The sequence below is a fragment of the Panthera onca genome, chromosome B2 (assembly GCF_046562875.1).
Source record: "Panthera onca isolate mPanOnc1 chromosome B2, mPanOnc1 haplotype 2, whole genome shotgun sequence".
Lineage (NCBI taxonomy): Eukaryota > Metazoa > Chordata > Mammalia > Carnivora > Felidae > Panthera > Panthera onca.
The window spans coordinates 99,807,869-99,826,191 of record NC_138343.1 but is presented as its reverse complement, the minus strand read 5'-3'; the positions used below and the strand labels follow the sequence as shown (position 1 = coordinate 99,826,191).

Genomic DNA, 18,323 nt, shown 5'->3' with positions numbered 1-18,323 from the left:
TAACCAAATAGGTCTAGAAGTTAGGGATGAAGGTGATTTTATGTTAAAAAGATTGCTTTTTTAATTTAAAAAGTCCACTTTTTAAATACTTTAAAAATATACATTAGGAAAGATACAGAGTGACATCAGCAAGATGGTAGAGTAGGAAATCCTGGGCCCTCCTTCCCCTATAAACACACTGATTCAGCAACGCTTCACAGACAGATTCCCTTTATGAGAAATCCAGAAACTGATTGAAAGATTCTTGCACCCTGGGTGAATGCAGGACCAGACTCAACAAAGCTGGTTGGAAGATTTGGGACACCCTCTTGCCAGGGACCCTGCCTCTGGCGCAGAGCCATATGATCAGGAAAAGGCCCCTAGCTTCTCTAAGGGAAGGGTATGGGAGGGTGGTTTGCATGTCCAGCACCCCAACTTTTCCAAGGAGTTTCTAACAACCAGCACAGTCTAGCTGGCAGAGCCGAATGGAGATGGTGGTATGGGCTGGTAGATGCCATAGATCCTTCCCCCTGCCCACAGAGTGAGTGGATGAAAAATCCTACCTCTCAGCTTACCCCTGGGGAGAGAAAGAGATACATGCATCCAGTGCCCCAACTCCTCCACAGCTACACAAAGAACTTCCATCTGTCTTTCTAGTCTTAGAGCTCTGACAAGTAGAACATGGTCCAGCTGACCAGAGGAGAACAAAGATAGTGGTTTGGACTAGCAGATAACATAACTCCCCCTTCTCAGCACAGTGGATGAACAGAAACCACAGCTGCCTGCTTCTTCCTGGGAAGGGAAAGAGTTGGTAGAGTTCCTCAGAATCTCTGGCAGGGATGGTTGGACTATAAGGCTAGTCCATGAAGACTGGGAGAAATGCCTGCTTTGTCTAATGTTGGACACCAACATAAAGAGTCAAGGAAAATGAAGAATCAGGCAAAGATGCTCCAAACAAAGGAAGAAAGTAAATTTCCAGAAACTGACCATAATGAAACAGAGCTATATGATTTACCTGACAGATGTCAAAATAGCAGTCATAAAGATGCTCACCAAGGTCAAGAGAACAGTACATGAGCAAAGTAAGAATTTTATCAGAGATAGAAAATATTTAAAAGTACTAAAGAGAAATCATGGAACTGAAGAACATAGTAACTGAACTGAAAAATTTATTAGAGGGGTCCAACAGTAGACCAGACTAAGCAGAAAAAAGAATCTGGGAACTCAGCAGGTCATTGACCATCCATGACCACAGAACGCATGAGTCATTAGATCTATTTTGTTTTATTTTAAAGGGACTGACTGAATCCACATATAATGTGTTATCTCAGATTCACATTTGCCAAATCTGTATTATTGAAGGATTACCTTAATAATCTGAAACAAAATACATTAAAATGTGATACAATTTTTTTACCTATAAACTAGTAATAACTTAAAAAACTATAATCCCCAGTATTGACAGAGATGCAAGAAAACAAGTACTTTATCATCTCTAGTTTGAATGTAAATTATTAAAACCCTCTGAAAAGTAGTGTGAGACTAATATTAAAAACAAAATCAGGGTTCCTGGGTGGCTCAGTCCGTTGATCCTGATTTTGGCTCAGGCCATGATCCAAGGTTGTGGGATCAAGTCCTGCATTGGGCTGAGCATGAAGCCCACTTAAGATTATCTCTCCCTCTTCTGCCCCTCTCCCCTGCTTGTGCATGCTCTGTCCCTCCTTCCCTCCCTCAAATAAAAACTTTAAAGAATTTAAAAACTAAATCATAGCAGACCTTTGACCATATTTAGGCATTTATTTTAAGGAAATATTTCAGCATTTGTACAAAGACTCAACTGCAAAGATATTCATTATAGCATTGCTTATAGTAATAAAAGATACTCAAAACCAAGCCACTAAATTATAAATGATGTAATAGTCATGTAAGGTAAATATCATAAACTCATAATAGTCAATAGCTATAAAATACATAAATATGGGGAAACAGTCACAATATATTAGGTTAGAAATACAAGTTATAGAATAGTATTTCTGTTTATTTTATTTAAAAATTGAATAATTATATAAAGTTTTTAGGATAGGTTTTTGTTATTTCTTTTTAGCTGTTATTCAGATACAATTCACATACCATATAATTCACCCATTTAAAGTGTACATACATTTAGGGGTGGTGAGCGACTCAGTTGGTTAAGCACCCAACTCTTGGTCTCAGCTCAGGTCTTGATATCAGGGTTTTGAGTTCAAGCCACGTGTTGGGCTCTGTGCTGGGCGTGAAGCCTATTTATGAATAGATAGATAGTACAGTTAGATGCTGTTCGTATATTCAGTTGTGCAACCATTACCGCAATAAATCTTAATATTTGCATTATTCCAAAAAGAAATCCTGCATCTCCTAGCCATCACCCTCCAGTCTTCCCTTCTCTACCCCCACCCCTACTAATCTACTTTCTGTCTCCATAGATTTGCCTATTTTGGACATTTCTTATCAATGGAATCATATAATGTGTTGCCTTTTGTGACTGCTTTCAGTTTATGTTGTCCAGATTAATTCATATTGTAGCATGTGTCAGTACTTCATTTCCTTTTGTTGCCAAGTAACAATTCCATTGTATGAGTGTAATACCACATTTTATTTATTCATCACTTGATGTATACTTGGGTTATTTCCACTTTTTGGCTATGAATAGTGCTGTTAAGAACATTCATGTACAAGTTTTTGTGTAGATGTATGTTTTCACTCCTCTTGGATGTATACTAAGGAGTGGAATTGGTGAATTACATGGTAACTCTATGTTTAACAATTTGAGGAATTTCCAGACCATTTGCCAATGCAACTGCGCTATTTTACATCTAGTTTTTCTACATGTATGAATTATGTATCATGACTTTTAAAACTTTATTGAACAGTTATGACTATTCTAAAAGGTATACTTAAAGGTTGCAATATATTTGAACCTTAATAATCATTAAATGAATAAATTTTATTCTTTAAAACTTCTGTTTATGGCTTTGGGGGAAGGTTTATTGTTGTTATTTGTTTTCTTAACAAAAAAGGTAAGGAAGGAGCACCTGGCTGGCTCAGTCGGTAGAGCATGTGACTCTTAACCTCGGGGTTGTTAGTTTGAACCCCACGTTGGGCTTGGAGTCTATTTAATTTAAAAAAAACATGTTAGGGTAAAGAGTTTAATTTTTGTAAAGGTTTAAATCAAAGAACAGAATATTAGTATTTTCATAGAAAATACTGATTTGACATATTTACCCCATGTATAACCTCACTAAAGCTATTTTCCTAACTCACCAAATTATTGTATTTTTTCCCATTAACAGACAATGCATGCTGTTAGACTGGTAGTTACGGTGATATCCCAAAGCCCTTTTTTTAAATTATTTTTTAATGTTTTTATTTATTTTTGAGAGAGAGCGCAAGTGGGGAAGGTCCACAGGAGAGGGAGACACAGAAACTGAAGCAGGCTCCAGGCTCTGAGCTGTCAGCACAGAGCCCTACGCAGGGCTCAAACTCAGAAACCACAAGATCATGACCTGAGCCGACGTTGGACACTTAACCGACTGAGCCACCCAGGCACCGCCCCAGCCTTCATGTTCTTTAAGAACGTATATGTGATAAATTATAATTGTGTAATTATTGCATCAGCAGCAGTGGCGTCTAAGAGAGAATGTTAATTTTTTATAACAAAAATAGAGCAACATCAAGCAAAATACTGAAAATAATTACCCTTAATCTTACCACCTTATCACAAGTACTATTTTAAACTTTGATATTTTCACTAGGTTTTATGCCCTTGAAGTATATGAAATTTTCTAATGTTTAACTCCTTTACATATTTTGCTAAAGACTCACACCATGACTCCCTCCTTAAATCCTCATTTTTAATGTGTAGGTTTTGGTAAGAATTAAAACAGTACTAGTTTTCAAGTGTCCAAATTTTTTCCTCATGTTCATTGCATGGATTCTCTTTTAACAGATGGAAAATGGTTGATCACTACATTAGCCGTGTCCGTGGAAATCTCCAAATGTTAGAACAGCTGGACTTGATTGGGAAAACCAGTGAAATGGCTAGACTCTTTGGCATTCAGTTTTTACATGTACTCACAAGGGGTTCACAGGTAGGAAATCAGTTTTCCCTATATACCACGAAAGTTATGTGTGAGTGATAACTTGTGAGATGTTTGAGGTGATTTGATATTTTGAACTTTCTATGTGGTACGAACTAATATATAGCTGGTTAATCATATCTTGTAATTTATTTTCTGGAAAAGCTTTAATTTCACTTAACAGCTCCACTTTTTATTTTCTCTCCATACCAACTTTCTGGCTACTGCTAAGTTTTTTATGCTGTTGAAAAACTCAATGGCTGTGTCCGTGAGAATATTTGTGCCTGAATAATATCAGTGTCATCAGGGATGCCTTCAAAGGCCCCTTAAAACTAGGGAAGCATCAAAGAAAGTCAGCCTCTCTTTTGTTTTATATTCCTAATTTCAACGTCTCCTATTTCCCAACAAATAAGTTTGTGTTTTTTTTTTTTTTTTTTAAGTTTATTTATTTTGAGAGAGAGAGAGAGAGAGAAAATCTCAAGCAAGCTCTGTGCTGCCAGCACAGAGCCCAATGCAGGGCTCAAACTCACAAACCCATGAGGTCATGATCTAAGCTGAAATCCGGAGTCAAACACTTAACCGACTGAGCCACCCAGGCGCCCCACAAATAAGTTTAATATAAAAATAAAGAAGAGGATTTGGGAATCAATATAAGTGGCTGTATCACTTTTTTAAGAAGTTAAAAATAGGATCATAAAGTCATTTAATTCATATCTTTTTAATTAATTTCCCAGGGATATGAGAGATTTCGTCAGATGCATCACCCAAAAGGATTTCATGCATTCATTCAACAAATATTGATTTGAATACCTTTAGTGTGTTAAATAAACACTGTGCTAGACATCAGGGATACTACATTAATTCACTTAGGTTCCTTAACCCCACAGAGCTCTAATTTGGCGTGTTTATTAATAAACAAGTATGTTTATGGGGCGCCTGACTGTCTGACTTCGGCTGAGGTCATGATCTCACAGCTTGTGAGTTTGAGCCCCGCATTGCGCTTTGCACTGACAGCTCAGAGCCTGGATGGAGCCTGCTTTGGATTTTGTATCTCCGTCTCTCTCTCTCTGCCCCTCCCCGACTCGCACTGTGTCTGTCTGTCTGTCTGTCTCTCTCTCTCTCTCTCTCTCTCTCTCTCTCTCTGTCTCTCTCAAAAATAAAATAAACATTAAAAACGTAAAATAAACATGTTTGTTTATTTAACTGTATTGCTTATAAGCTTTTTTTTTTTTAATTTATATCCCCCCACAAGTTTTAATAACAATTTGAAAAGGCAAAGATACCTTAAAACCACATGAGAACATTTCTGTGATCCATGCTGGTTCTTGTGAGTGCTTTCTTTTTCTAATACTCCAAAGTATCTGCTTATTGGTGGATGTTACAAACAGTCAGTAATTGCTTGATTCAGCTTTGTGAGGGACCATATTAATCTGACTACTGTTCAATCCTTGTGTTTCCTTCCTTCTCGGAAAATTGGAGTAACTTGAGATTTATCCATCTTAAGTCTCCTGACTTTCACTCTCTAACTTTCTCAAATCTGTCAAAGACCACTGGCCAACTTTTCAAATGAAATTGTTAAACTATACAGTCTTTCCTGTATCTGTTTATTATTAAATAGATGTATTTAAATATAAGAAGAAATCTAATTGTGTCTCTTTCCAAAATTGACTTATAAGATATTTAATGTATTTTACAGTTTTTATAAAAGTTATAGGACTACGAGAAAAGGATTTATGAATGCCTTCTCTGGCACCTGAAAGCTGACTAAGTAACCTATATTATATAACTGCATTGTAAGAAAGCAGCCTTCTTCTGAAGAGCAAAACATCCCCTTAAATAATTATCAGATATTCAGAGACCAATATATTTTTATTTAAACTGTTTCTTCTTTTCTTCCTACTTCCACCTCTCTGCCTGCAGTACCGTGTGGAATCAATGATGTTGCGTATTGCTAAACCAATGAACTATATTCCTGTGACACCTAGTGTTCAGCAAAGATCCCAAATGAGAGCCCCTCAGTGTGTTCCCCTAATTATGGAGCCTGAATCCCGCTTCTACAGCAATTCTGTTCTCGTTTTGGATTTCCAGTCACTATATCCTTCGATTGTGATTGCATATAACTACTGCTTTTCCACCTGCCTTGGCCATGTGGAGAACTTGGGAAAGTAAGTTTTTTTTTTCATATTTATAATTATGTTGTGCTTGTGCTTCTTACTAAAATTAGACTTTCTTTGAGTGTCTCTTTGCATTTAAGACTTTCCTTTTGAGCAAGGTGAATGGGCTGTAGCATAGCTAATTCATTCTTTGTTGTTACCTTACTAATTGACCTGGATTTGGGTAACTGTATGACTAATTCAGCATCATGAATGGATAATTCATATGAAGAAGATTATGAATAGATCAGTCTTGCAGCTCATTTGTTTCATTCTCTGTGCATATCTATGCATTCTCTCTCTCTCTTTTTTTTTTTTTTTTTTTTTTGAGAGAGAGTATGAGCAGGGGAGTGGCAGAGAGAGAGAGGGAGAGAGAGAGAGACTCTTAAGCAGGCTCCACACTTAGTGCAGAGCCCGATACGGGGCTGAATCTCACCACCACGAGATCACCACCTGAGCAAAAATCATGCTTAACTGACTGAGCCAGCCAGACGCCCCCTGTGGTCTCTTCAAATGAGAGTTAAATTTAATTTGTTGATATAAATCACTTTTCAGTGGAACAGTGTAAGGATTATGATCTTCTGTCTCCAGCTATCACCTCTTCTTGACTTTTCTTAAAAATAGTCTATGATTTTTTTTAAGTTAAATTGTTAAATGTTAGGTTTTATATATTCATGTCAACTGAATTGTATACTGAATGAGAATAACATTTTTAATACTCAAAGGAGTATGTATTTTTCTCATATAAGAAATAGTCTTCCTTTATAATGATTATTGTATGTGTAAAACCAAGCATTGTAGTGTTAACCTAGAGTATACTCATTCCTTTCTAGAAAGCATTTGTGGAAATTATATTGGTAATCCTGTCTTTTTATTAAGAACAGAATTTGGAAAAGTTATTTATAATCTTTTTATTTAAGGCTTAAAATTTTTCTTTAAGGAACTTAGTGTAAGGTGATCATATGTTGAGTTGAAATCTGGTATTTCAATATAGATTACCCATAAATTTTAGGATAATGCCATTTAAGAAATGTTTCTTTTAATAATTTGTGAAAATTTGAAGAACTGCTATTTGGTAATTAAATAACGATATTGCTAAGTAAATAAATTCATGCTTAGATACTTGAAAATGAATTTCTAATGGAATCAGATTCCTAAAATTGTCTAGTATCGCTATTCTATGATTTGAGAAGTATTTGCTTAATGTTTTCTTTCTTAATAGGTATGATGAGTTCAAATTTGGCTGTACCTCTCTAAGAGTACCTCCAGATTTACTTTACCAAATTAGGCATGATATCACAGTGTCCCCCAATGGAATAGCTTTTGTCAAGGTAATACTCTCTTATAAGTGAAAGGTATCAACTGTGGCTTAACCTTTGGAGAGCTAATGCTTTAGATGCTGTTGGCATATAATACAAAGAAAAAAGCCCAAGTCTGCTTGAATATCTTATCTTAAAAAGTAAAGATTATAGGAATTTTCTAAGAAATTATTTTTTAAAAACCAGTTGTCTTATTTTGCATGAATTTAGATTTAAAGTCTTTTGTTAGAATTTAGTTTTTAATAAAATACTGAAAGAAATGTGCATATGTGCCTTCTGACCTCTATTAGAATCTGAGACTAGCTAATTGACGATCACAACAATGTTAAAAGATTTAAATTGCTCTAATATGTAAATTCTAATTGTCCTACAGTATTTTAAAGTAAGACTGCCTTAGAAATGATACTCTAATATATTTATTGATTGCATTTTTAAGATACCCAAACCAGTAATAGGATCTCTTTTTTTCTAGCCCTAATCTCCCCATAAAAGAGACAAAGAAGAGCCTCATAAATGAATAAATTAAAGACAAATAGGAGAGATTCTAGGAGAAGAGTATATTGCCTCTTTTATGCCAACTTCATTCCTTTTTTGTTCTATTTCCTTAGCAGTGAGTCTGTATTAGAATCACGGTACAGTAGGGTGGTTGATGGTAGCATGGACCCCACAAGCCCTCAGATTCATTCTGGTGTACTTAGCAAAAGTAGCATCATTTTCTACCAGTAAGAGGATGCTGTGTTTAAAGAGTACCTAAAAATTAGCTATTTAGATAGGAGAAAAATTCTCACCAGAGACTCATGACATACTCCTCTTTGAAAAATATTACCTCTTTAACATGACATATATTACATCTTAACAAAAACATTGTGACTGCTTCATAAGGTACACAGAATGAATTAGAGGTTAGAATATGTTTTCGTTGTCACATATGTAGCGGCTTGTTATATTATCTCCCTTTAACAGCATTTTTAAAACTTGCATCTACATTTTGACCCAATATGTAAAGCTTAATAAAACTAAGATTTTTTAATATTCAGGAGTGTGATTATCCTATACCTAAGGTTTTAATTGTTCAGTCCGACATGCATTACCTTGCACGTATCTGTGAATCATCTTCAAAGTTAATACTGTTTTGTGGTTTTCATTCCTACTGGAGTTCTCATAAATTCTCCCTAGTCTTGATTAATACAAATGATTTTTTTTTTTTGGCATCAACAAATTTTATCACCTCACTATTCATCCCCTCTTCCAGATTGCTAATAAATATAGGCCGGAGGGGATGGCTTAGTGGTCTAAGCATCAGATTTGAAATACCTAGAGTCCCTGGAACTGCAGGTTTGAATGTCAGCAGAGTCAACCCAGCTCATCATTCTTCCAAGGTAGATAAATGGAGTTCCATGCAGATTACTGTGTGGGGTCATTAGGATGAGATCTTTAAAAACTGAGGTTTGTTATGAGTGATACAAATCCCGTGTGTCTTTCTGAAAGAGTGGGGGTTTGGATCAAATTTTTGGACAAAATTTCCCTCTGAACTTGTTGTATGATCTCTTATGCGCTAGCTTGACATCCTCCTTTCTGGAGGTCTCTGAACTCACATAATAGTGCTACATTAGATTTATAAACATTATAGGAACCTTTTAGGAAAAAAGTGCTCTTCAAAAGAAGGAAAATGTGATGATTTTGTATTGATGGCCACTGGCCCTGTGGCCACTCAATTGTTAGTATGTTTCAGTTCATGACAGTTGGCCATTGTTATACTTTGTACTTCCTTCTTAATTATCTAAATCTATAACTATTAAGGGATTTTAAATATTCTTTTTTCTTTACAATAGCCTTCAGTAAGAAAGGGTGTGCTACCAAGAATGCTTGAAGAAATTTTGAAGACTAGACTCATGGTGAAACAGTCCATGAAGGCTTACAAGCAGGACAGAGCCCTTTCACGAATGCTCGATGCACGTCAGCTAGGACTTAAGCTTATAGCAAATGTCACATTTGGCTATACAGCTGCAAATTTTTCTGGGAGAATGCCATGCATTGAGGTAAGTCATAGAAATCTGTAGTTTTTTCAAGATACTAAAGCAGCATTAAATGAATATCTGTTCATTAAAGTATTTTGTTTTATTTTAAAACTTGAAAGGTTTTCATTTCAGTGACATAAGATCAGCTTTTCTCAAACTGGAACTTGTATACATAAAAAAATCTTCTGAGTTTTGGGCTTTTCTCTATGAGAACTCTTTATCATACATCTATTTCTGCATAGCTCGATGAGCATACTGTAGCAAACTATTATCATGAGATTTTAGTGCTGCATTTATAGCAGTGTTTACAACAACCTTGGTACTGAATAATTCCTTTTAATGTGTTGACAAATCTGATGTTAGGTTGGCTTCTCCAAATGTCAGAATGACCAAACATTCCATGTTTACTAATGTACCTACCAATAGATGTAAAACAAAACCTTTCTTTTGCCGAGGTAGTTGCAATTGAAAGATACTTTTCATAGAATAAGGCTAATTTCTTGCTACTCACTAAATTAGGGTGTAAATTTAACATGAATACAATATAGTGTGACAGAGTAATGCAATAACTTACTAGTGATTGAGAAAAGAACAGAGTAGTATTATTTTATTGGTGCTCTTTTTATGCCAGATGAAAGCTAGAACATTGCAGTATACCATGTTAGTAGTTCAGGAAGGGAAAAGCAGTGGAAGGATAAAGTCCCACATAGCCCACAATAGGCAGAATAAACTTCAAAAACTTGTGCAAGGGACTTTCAATTTCAGGTCCAGCATATAAGAAACTCAGAGGAGCCACTCTCTCCCCACAAGTAAAAAGCTGAACATACTAAAAAATCAACCATTCTGAGATCTGTCAGAAGTGAGGTCACAGGGCAAAGTACTACCCCCAAAATTGAAAAGACCCAACAGGTAAATACAAAGAAGCACAGCTCACAAGAGCAGAAACCTCTGCAGGAACCAGTGCTTGAGGTAGGGAAACATCAACTGATGAATTGCTGGAAGTTCAGTGTGGACAAATCTGAGAGACTAAGACTCCAAGGGACCTAGTCATCAGGGCCCCCACACTTTTGTGATTTTTACCTCTAGGAGCTCAACCAAGTTCTCACAAGTTTTCTCTCACACAAGAAAAATTCCCTTGTGCTTCTGACACGGAGAGGGGAAAGGAACCATTTTGAAATACACCAGAGCATCCTGTCCTTAACAAGGTCTGCCTTCAGGAGAAACTTTAACTGGAGCCTAACCTGCTAGCGTTCTGTCAGAGCCTAACTGACCTGAGAGAAGGGAAATACCCAGCTCCGAGTGCTCTGGCCTTCCATGTGGAGGAAGGGAAATACTCCAGCCTCTTCTAGCCATCCTGTCCCACCAAAGGTGGGGAAAAAGACTGAGAAGCACATGTAAAGTACATAGTCCAGAGGTACAGTTTCACTGAAAGACTAAGTCTTACTCCTAGAACTATAGAAGACTTCCCCTCCCCCCGCACAGATTACCACCGTATTACTAAAGGCCTATTTCTAGCAATTCCTTTTTACTTGATACTTCATGTCTAGCTGTCAAAAAAAAAAAAAAAATTACAAGACATCTCTAAAGTAAAAGACACAGTTTGAAGAGACAGAGCAAGCATCAGAACCAAACTTAGATGTGGCAGAGATGTTGGAATTATTAGACTGCAAATTTAAAACAACTATGATTAAGGTGCAAAGAGCTCTAATGGATAAAGTACACAGCATGCAAGAACAGATGGGCAATGTAAGCAGAGAGATGCAGATTCTAAGAAAGAACAAAAAAGAAATGCTAAAGATGAAAAACACTTGAACAGAAATGAAGAATGCCTTTGATGGGCTTATTAGCAGACTAGACATGGCTGAAAAAAGAATCTCTGAATTTGAAGAAATCTCAACCCAAACTGCTAAAACTGAGAAGCAATGAGAAAACAGACTAAAAAAAAAAAAAAAAAAAAAGAACAGAATATTCTAAAACTGGGACTACAGAAGTTATAACATACATGTAGTAGGGATTCCAGAAGGAGAAGAAAGAAAGGAAGGAACAGAAAAATATTGCAAACAATAGTGACTGACAGTGTCCCCCAAATTAGTGTCAGACACCAAACCACAGATCCAGGAAGTTCAAAGAACACCAAACAGTGCAAAAAAATAAACCTAGGGATATCATTTTCAGACTACAGAAAATCAGTAAAAAAATGTTAGATCCTGAAAGAAGATGGGGGTCAGGGATAACTTACCTATGCAGAAACAAAGATAAGAATTACATCCAGCTTCTTCCCTGAAACCATGCAAGCAAGAAGAGAATGGAGTGAAATATTTAAAGTGTTGAGAGGAAAAAGTACTCCAACCTGGAATTCTGTACCCTGAAAAATTACTGTTCAGAAGCAAAGGATAAATGAAGACTTTCTCAGACAAACAAAAATTGAGGGAATTTGTGGCAGCAGAACTGCCTTGCAAGAAATGTTGTAAGAAGCTCTTTAGAAAGAAGGAAAATAATATAGGTCAGAAACTCAGATCTACATAAAGAACAAAAGATCCTCAGAGAAGGAATAAGTGAAGGTAAAGTAAAATAAATACTTTTATTTCTCATTCCCTTTTTCTTTTTTTTTTTTAAGCTTATTTGAGAGAGAGAAGGGTAGGGGCAGAGAGAGAAGGAAAGGGAGAATCCCAAACAGGCTCCACACTGTCAGTGCAGAGCCCGACATGGGCCTTGATCTCACAAACTAAGATCATGACCTCAACCAAAAAAAAGAGTTGGACATTCAGCCGGCTGAGGCACCCCTGTTTTTCTTATTTTTAATTGATCTAACAGATAACAATTTGTTCAAAATGATAATAGCAACAATGAATTGGATTAGGTATATATATGCATATGCTTATGTATAAGTAAAATGAGTGACAGAAATGACATAAAGGCTGGAAGTAAAGAATTATTTCATCATTATGAAGTACTTGCCCTGCTGTGAAGTGGTATAGTGGTATTTCACAGTGGTATATTGAAAGTAAATGTATTATAGCAAAATTGAAGGCAACCACTTTTACAAAAAATAAAAAGAAATGTGATTGATGTGTAAGAAAAGAGAAAAATGGAATCCTATCAAATAGAACCACAAGAGGAAGAAAAAGAGAAGAAAACAAAAATAGGAACAAAAAACAAGGGCAACAAACAGGAAAAAATAAGCAAAATCAGTAAGAATGTAGTTGAACTCAGCAAGACAACCAAATGAATATAGTGGGCATTTATATATAGACTACTTCATTCAACATCGGAAAATGCACTCTTCTCAAGCTTGCATGGAACATGCACCAAGACGGATCTCATTCTGGGTCATAAAACACACCTTAACAAATTTGAAAGAATACGAATCGTATAATGTCTGCTCTCAAATCATGTTGCAGTTGATAGGCTAGATATCAATAACAGAAAGACAGCTGGAAAATCCCCAAATGCCTAGAGACATTCTAAAAGAAATTTTAAAATATTTTGAACTAAATGAAAACACAATTATCACAATTGGTGGAAATCAGCAAAAGCAGGTGTAGAGTGAAATTTTTATAATATTGAATCCATTATTAGAAAAAAAAAAAAAAAGAGAAAGATCTAAAACTAATCCTCTAAGCTTCCACCTTAGGAAACTAGAAAATAAATTCAAAGTGAACTGAAAAAAAGTAATAATAAAAATTATATCAGAAATCAGTGGAATTAAAAACAAATTGAGAAAAATCAAAGAACCCAAAAGCTAGGTTTTTTTAAAGAATAATAAAATCAATAAGCCTTTAGCCAGACTAAGGAAAAAAAAGAAAGAAGACACAAATTACTAATATTAGAAATAAAAGAGGAGACATCACTTCAGGCCCCATAGGACATTAAGAAGATAATAAAAGAATACTATGTACACATATTTGATACCCTAGATGAAATGAACCAATTATTTAAAGGACATAATCTGCCAAAACTCACACAGGAAGAAATAGCCTGAATAGGCTTTATCTATTAAAGAAATTGAATCAGTAATTAATAACCTCCAAAATAGAAGGCACCAGGCCCAGATGGGTTCCCTGGTAAGTAAATTCTACCAAACATTTATGGAAAAAATTATACCAATTCTCTACAATCTCTTTCAGAAAATACAAGCAGAGGAAATACTTTCTAAGTCATTCTGTGAGGCCAGCATAATCATAATACCGAAACCAGGAAAAGACATTACAAGAAACTATACACCAATATCTCTCATGAACATAGATGCAAAAATTTTCAACAAATATTAGCAATTCAAATCCAACAATATATAAAAACAATTACACACCACAACCAAGTGGGATTTATCCCAGGCATGCAAGGCTGGTTTAACCTTTGAAAATCAATTAGTGAGATCCATCACATCACATGCAGGGAAAAGCCACATGATCTTAACAATAGATGCAGAAAGAGCATTTGCAGAATCCAATATCCATTCATCATAAAAAGCCCTCTGTAAACTAGGAAGAGGGGAACTTTCTCAACTTCATAAAGAATATCTACAAAAAAACCTACAGCTAATACCATACTTAGCTATGAAAAACTTGAAGCTTCCCTACTAAGATCAGGTACAAGGCAAGGATGACCCCTCTCACCACTGCTTTTCAACATCATAGAAGAACTGGAAGTTCTAGCTAATGCAGTAAGACAAGTAAAGGGCATAAAAAATACACAGATTGGGAAGAAAGAAATAAAACTGTCTTTGTTACATATGACACAATCCTCTATATAGAAAATCCAAAAGAATTAGCAGAAAATCTCCTAGAACTAATAAGCAGTTATAGCAGGGTTGCAGGATGCAGGATTAATACACAGAAGTCAGTTGCTTTCCTATATACCAGCAATGAACAAATGAAATTTGAAATTAAAACTGTATCACTGTTTATATTAGCACCCCACAAAATGAAATATTTGTTATAAATCTAACAAAGTATGTATAAGATCTGTATGAGGAAGACTGTACAGCTGGTGAAAGAAATGAAAAAGCTAAATAAATGGAAAGATTCCATGTTGATAGATAAGACGACTCAGTATTGTCAAGATGACAGTTCATCCCAGGGCACCTGGGTGGCTCAGTCGGTGAAGCATCCAACTTCGGCTCAGGTCATGATCTTGCGGTTCATGAGTTCCAGCCCAGCATTGGGCTCTGTACTGACAGCCTGGAGCCTGCTTCAGATTCTGTCTCCCTCTCTCTAACCCTCCCCTGCTTGTGCGCTCGCTCTCTCTCGCGCGCGCTCTCTCTCTCTCTCTCTCTCTCTCTCAGTAATAAATAATAAACATTAAAAATTAAAAAAAAAAGTCAGTTCATCCCAAATTGATGTATAGATTGAATGCAATCCTAGTCAAAATCCCAGCAAGTTACTTTGTGGATATTAACACACTGATCTTAAAGTTTATGTGAAAGGTAAAAGACCTAGAAAAACAATACAATTTTGAAGAGTAAACTCAGAGAACTGACAGTACCTGACTTTAAGCCTTACTGTAAAGCTACGGTAATCAAGGTAGTGTAGTATTGGCCAAAGAATAGACAAATGTATTAGTGAAACAGAATAGAGGTTACAGAAATAGACCCACGTAAATATAGTTAATTGATCTTTAACAGAGGAGCAAAGGCAACACAATGGAGAAAAGCAGAAGATAGTCTTTTCAATAAATGGTGCTGAGATAACTGGATATCCACAAGCAAAATAAGTGAATCTAGACACAGACCTTGCACCCTTCACAAAAATTAACTCAAATTGGATCACAAACCTAACTATAAAACACAAAACTATAAAACTCCTAGAAGATAACATAGGAAAAAATCTAGATGACCTTGAATTTGGTAATGGCTTTTTACTTGGCAACACTAGAAGCATGATTTATAAAAGAAAGAAAGAATTGATAAGCTGGACCTCATTAAAATAATTTTCAGCTCTGCAAAAGACAGTCAAGGGTGAAAAGACAAGCCACAGACTTGGAGAATGCAGGAATTAGGGGCACTGACCCTCCCCGCAGAGTTGAAAATCCACATATAACTTTTGACTCCCCAAAACTTAACTATAAATAGTCTACTACTGATTAGTAGCCTTACTGATAACATGAACAATTAACACATATTTTGTATGTTGTGTATATTATATGCTGTATTCTTACAATTAAGTTAGAGAAAAGAAAATGTTACTAAAATCATAAGAGAAAACACATTTACCATACTATACTGTATTTATTGAAAAAATCCACATATAAGTGGACCCATACAATTCAAACCTGTATCATTCCAGATGATTTTCTTTGTGCATTCATCTGTCAGTGGCCACTTTGCTTGCTTCCATGTCTTAGCTATTGTAAATAATGCTGCAGTGAACATAGTGGTGCATATATCTTTTACAGTTCGTGTTTTCATTTCCTTCAGATATATACCCAGTAGTAGAATTGCTGGATCATAATGGTATTTCTATTTTTAATTTTTTGACGAACTTCCATATTGTTTTCCATGTTAGCTGCACCAATTTGCACTCCCACCAGTGGTGCACGAGAGTTCCCTTTATTCTTCATTCTTACTAACACTCTACTTATTTTTAGAAATTTTGTACTTAAATATTTTTCTTATTATGACTTTTCAGGATCCCAACCATTGCCTAAACTGTAAAACCAGTTCCTTTCCTCTTTTTTTTTTTTTTTTTTTTTTAAATTTTTTTTTAACATTTATTTATTTTTGAGATGGAGAGAGAGACAGAGCATGAACGGGGGAGGAGCAGAGAGAGAGGGAGACACAGAATCAGAAGCAGGCTCCAGGCTCTGAGCCATCAGCCCAGAGCCCGACGCGGGGCTCGAACTCACGGACTACGAGATCGCGAGATCGTGACCTGAGCTGAAGTCGGACGCTCAACCGACTGAGCCACCCAGGCGCCCCTCCTCTTTTTAAATCTAATCTCTTAGCCCTATAGTGGAGTAATGTTCAAATTAGGAACCATGGCACAAAGTAGCAGAATCACTTTTAATTTAATTATCACTCCTTCCTTCTTCCATCTCCCACCACTAAATCCTTCACAATGCAAGGTCTTCGGGACAGCTGCAAGAGTTCTCTTTAAGAACAAGAGTTCTGTTCTTCCAGGTGTAACTTAAATGGGCCAGAGTAGGTAGCAGGAGGCAGACATTTAGGGTCAGTATGTGTATTTATTCATATGTGTGTAGCTTAAAAGCATATTTGATTCTGACACTAGATGGTTCACCCTTCCAGCTATTTGCCATCACATATTTTTAAAGTTTGTCTTGTTTTGAAAGTGGCAACAGATGACAAATTGACCATTTTATTCAAACATGAGTTTCAATTAGATAACATGACTTTTTTTAATGTGTCAGGATATATATAGTTTACATTCTCAAGGTTTTCTGATATACTAAAGGTCTCCATAGAATTCATGGTTCTTAATTTAAACCCAATAAGTTTCTGCTACCAGTTTAAATCTATTCCTTTGTTCATTTAACATTTCCTTTGTAAAGCAACTATAAAGAGCCTTTTAAACACTTACTCAGTCCTACATTTAGTTCAGGTGATTCAAATTTTACAGTAAAAAGAGAAAGATCATTATAACTGTTGTTGGCTTCTTAATACAAAGAAAAAGTGCATAATTCTTACTTTAAAATTTTAAAAGGAATGCTCCATTTATGCCAAATGGCAGTTTTCCCCAGCCCTTAGTTTTAATGAGTTTAGTAAATGGAGGCACCTGGCTGGCTCAGTCTGTAGAGGATGTGACCCTTGATCTTGGCGTTGTGAGTTCGAGCCCCACGTTGGATGTAGAGATCACTTAATATATATATAAAGCAAGCAATAGTCCTATGCTGGTCTCCTTAATTTACTTAACTATAAAATATAATTAGCTTGTTGTATTTGTCAAGATCTATCATCTTTTTGTTTTGTCATTATGCCATGATCTTTGTTTAAACTCACTAATCACCAATGAAACTGTCCTTGTTAGGAGAGCCTTGTTGGCTCAGTTGGTAGAGCATGCAACTCTTGATCTGGAGGTCACGAGTTCAAGTCCCATGTTGGATGGAGACATTACTCAAAAAAAAAAAAAAAAAAAAGTATTCTTGTTAGACATATCTGTGTACTTGATTTAAATTGAACACTTATATTTTCCATCATAGAATTATACATTTTTCATTATATTCTGTATTATCTAAAAATTATGTATAGCCAATCACTAGGATTGAAGTTCACCATTAACTTTAATGATATTAAAAGAAATTATCCTAATACTCCAATAGAAGAATTTTGAAAGATATACACACACATACTCATGCACATACACAGTGTAATTTCCTTCTGAATTGGTTATAAAAGCATATATGAGGGGCACCTGGGTGGTTCAGTTGATGAGGTGTCTGACCTCAGCTCAGGTCATGATCTCATGGGTTGTGAGTTCGAGCCCTGTGTCTGGCTCTGTGCTGACAGTGCAGAGCCTACCTGGTTCCCCTGCCTCCCTCTCTTTCTGCCCTTCCCTCACTAGTTTGTGTGCTCTTTCTCTCTCCTCAAAAATAAACATTTTTTGGAAAAAAAAAATATATATATATATGAAAGTCCTTGAATAAACCAGACTTATTCTTCCAGGAATCAGATGTAACTGTATACCTTGTATAAAGTATAATCCATTGTACTTACTGATACACTCACAGGTGAGTCTATATATCGATTGATTCCTTTCTTTATATTCTTCACCTCATTTTCTTCAT

At 35.8% G+C, this 18,323-nt stretch overlaps 1 protein-coding gene and 1 long non-coding RNA gene across 6 annotated transcripts in view; both read left to right on the top strand.

Annotated features, from left to right (window-relative positions):
* The window catches only part of REV3L (REV3 like, DNA directed polymerase zeta catalytic subunit), a 172,940-nt gene that overhangs the window by 137,549 nt on the left and 17,068 nt on the right, over positions 1 to 18,323 (top strand). For 3 of the 5 annotated variants that reach the window (XM_078447223.2, XM_078447224.2, XM_078447225.2), the window contains 4 exons: positions 3,965 to 4,106; positions 6,015 to 6,259; positions 7,470 to 7,578; positions 9,399 to 9,605. In XM_078447223.2, coding sequence (XP_078303349.2) covers positions 3,965 to 4,106; positions 6,015 to 6,259; positions 7,470 to 7,578; positions 9,399 to 9,605 — 703 coding nt within the window. Of the gene's footprint in view, positions 1 to 3,964; positions 4,107 to 6,014; positions 6,260 to 7,469; positions 7,579 to 8,818; positions 8,946 to 9,398; positions 9,606 to 18,323 lie in introns of those variants that run through there. The other 2 variants (XR_013555709.2, XM_078447226.2) reach the window with 2 other exon arrangements.
* Positions 9,612 to 18,153, top strand: LOC145715504 (uncharacterized). Its single transcript, XR_014137717.1, has 2 exons — positions 9,612 to 16,241; positions 16,494 to 18,153. It is a non-coding gene; the product is annotated as an uncharacterized LOC145715504 (long non-coding RNA).